The sequence below is a fragment of the Penaeus vannamei genome, chromosome 17 (assembly GCF_042767895.1).
Source record: "Penaeus vannamei isolate JL-2024 chromosome 17, ASM4276789v1, whole genome shotgun sequence".
NCBI lineage: Eukaryota > Metazoa > Arthropoda > Malacostraca > Decapoda > Penaeidae > Penaeus > Penaeus vannamei.
In genome coordinates this window covers 28,512,175-28,514,674 of record NC_091565.1, presented here as the reverse complement: position 1 = coordinate 28,514,674, position 2,500 = coordinate 28,512,175, and the positions used below count along the sequence as shown (strand labels likewise).

The 2,500-nt window shown below is 37.6% G+C and overlaps 1 protein-coding gene across 2 annotated transcripts; it reads right to left on the bottom strand.

The window, feature by feature from the left end:
• Window positions 1-129: 129 nt before the first annotated feature.
• Window positions 130-843, bottom strand: LOC113817930 (U-scoloptoxin(01)-Cw1a-like). 2 transcript variants are annotated; one of them, XM_070132154.1, is made up of 2 exons: window positions 798-843; window positions 130-617 (listed from the first exon to the last, which is right to left on the bottom strand). In XM_070132154.1, exons 1-2 carry the CDS (start codon window positions 814-816, stop codon window positions 232-234), a joined length of 405 nt encoding a protein of 134 aa, XP_069988255.1. In that variant the 5' UTR covers window positions 817-843; the 3' UTR covers window positions 130-231. The 2 variants fall into 2 exon arrangements, with proteins under 2 accessions (XP_069988255.1, XP_069988254.1); XM_070132153.1 differs by having other exon boundaries at window positions 130-620; window positions 798-825.
• Between the last annotated feature and the right edge of the window lie 1,657 nt (window positions 844-2,500).

Below are 2,500 nucleotides of genomic sequence, written 5' to 3'. Positions count from 1 at the left end.
GATTGAAAGCAATGAGAAGTATTCTAAATATTCAGATACAAGGTGAACAATATTCACCCTGTGTTGCCGGCACCTCAAAGTCAGTAAAATACCCATTCATGCTATTAAGGAAGTAACTGATACCACATATATGATTCAACTTTTAATGTCGGATATCGGCTCATTATAGAAATGATTATTCAATGAATATGATATTATGGTCTTTGAGGTTGATGATTGAAGGTCGGGGCTCTACTTCTCCAGGAAGTTGACGTCGGCGCGGCCGAAGTATTCGTTGGACCTCCTGAAGGCGGCGGCCTCGGAGCAGGGAAGGGCCTCCTCGGGGAAGGCGCACACGAGACGTTCCTGGTCGAACATGGTGCCCTCGCCGCACATGAAGGAGAAGTGGCGGGTGATGTAGAGGTCGTTGTCGATGTAGGGCAGACACACGTGGAACAGGGCGCAGTCGTTGCTGGTGTCGGCGTAGTATCCGTAGGGGAGCTCGGCGCAGTCGAATCCGGTGTTGATTCTACCCAGAACCAGCGAGGCGTTGGAGGGCAGCTCGAAGCGCAGAGGAGACGAGTCGCGACGCAGACGAAGGCCGGGAAGGGCGGCGGCCACGCCCACCAACACAGCAACTGCTTGAAAGAAATGTTTTCATTACAAATTATGCACGATTTGATGGAAAGAATATCATACTGAATGGTTATTATGTATCCTGGTACTGAATCAAAAGCAGTATCAGATATCAATGCAAGCAATTTGTGTGAATTAATTTGAACCAAGTTTGAAGAAAAAGACTACACACTTATACCCACCGAGAGCAAGAACCTTCATGTTTGTGAATCCTACGAAAGATGTGTATCCTGCATGGAAGAGCCCCAATATATACCCCTGATGCCCTTGGCCACGCCCCCTCCATCCCTCAGGATTCTTTCACACGTCCTTACGCAGGTAGAGTGACCTTGAAACGCTGAAGAAATTCGAGCGTGATATTTCACGCTTACTTTTAGAGAACTAGAAGGAAGTCCTTAAAGTAACACTGAAGTCAGTCGGCAGTTTTTAAAAGGTATTAGGAAGTACTTTTGAATTCGTTGTTCTTAAAAAATGATAATAAACTTTATTTCTATTTCTGGAACATTAAGAAATACCCCGTGACTTTCCTGTCATGAAAGTAATGGAGTCAGCATTTCATTCGTTAATTCATAAAGGTAATATGTTGATTTATGCTTATTGAACTATTAACCTATGTGACAGAAATATCATGATTTGATTATTCCGAAATAAGAACCGGGCTTTATATTCCCTAGCCTGTTTGTCACATTATGGCTTATTCTAAAAGATGAGCAAAATCGACCAGTGAGATCCTTGGTATTTGTGAGGATACAACCAACACTTGATAATAATTTAATCACATGCCATTTAATGAATATCTCCAGTCACTAATCATATGCCATAAACTTGCACTCAAATATAATCTCACACAGTAGAAGGCTTATAAAAAAGTACGTTTATATTTTACGAAGAGAAAAATTACGCCATAACGTCCAGGGATGAAATTGCTATATATGTAAATTTCAATTGGCTATCATTTTACCCAAAGGCCACATGTAGATCAATTTATTTCTCTTTTCTTCGACAAGTAAGTAAGGACAAAGTTTGTTTAGTTAACACCGAAGTAAAACATATCCCGTGGCAATTATATCTGTATCACTGGTTATCAGTGACAACCATCAGCATCTACAATTTTCATAATAACTTGTATGTAGTACCAGACTTTGCTTATCACAATGAAATATTTTTTTTCGTGTGTGTTTAATTATCTGACTTACATTATGTGAAGGATTGACATAAAAATACAGTATGAACCTACAAGCAAAAGTTAAGAGTAATGTAGCATTAAAACATCCTACGATATTCATTCATTAGTGGTTTTATGTTCTTTTGGTCAAAACTTCTGATCTGCTCAGCAATTCAACCGCACTGAATAACGTTTTCACATTTTTTGACAAGTTTTTACGTTTAATGATACTGATGATTTTTTTTTCACTGTATTCGAAACCTGAATCAAGAGTGAAATTGAAAAAAATAATTTTCTATTTGCGTGGTCTTGTAATAAATGACAATGGATGATAATAAAAAAAAGTTATAACGGTAACACTCACTAGTAGTAAAATAATGGCTGCAGTAATACTGTGATAGTCATTTTAACCGAAATGCAACATTCATTAATATGCTTTTATGCACATTTATAAAGTTTTAGTTCAGAACTTGTCTTGAACTGTTTTGTACTTTTTAAACCTCACTGACTAATATTCTCATATCATTTTAGTACAAAATGACTTGTACTGTTTAAACCTCACTGACTAATATTCTCATGTTATTTTAATACAAAGTGATTTTTACGTTTAAGAATAAATATATATTTTTTATTGCATGAGGTTCAGGCTTCAAGTTTCTCGGTTGATATTTACAAGTCTATATTTCCAGGAAAGTAGTCATGGCAGAAGGCTTTCATTTT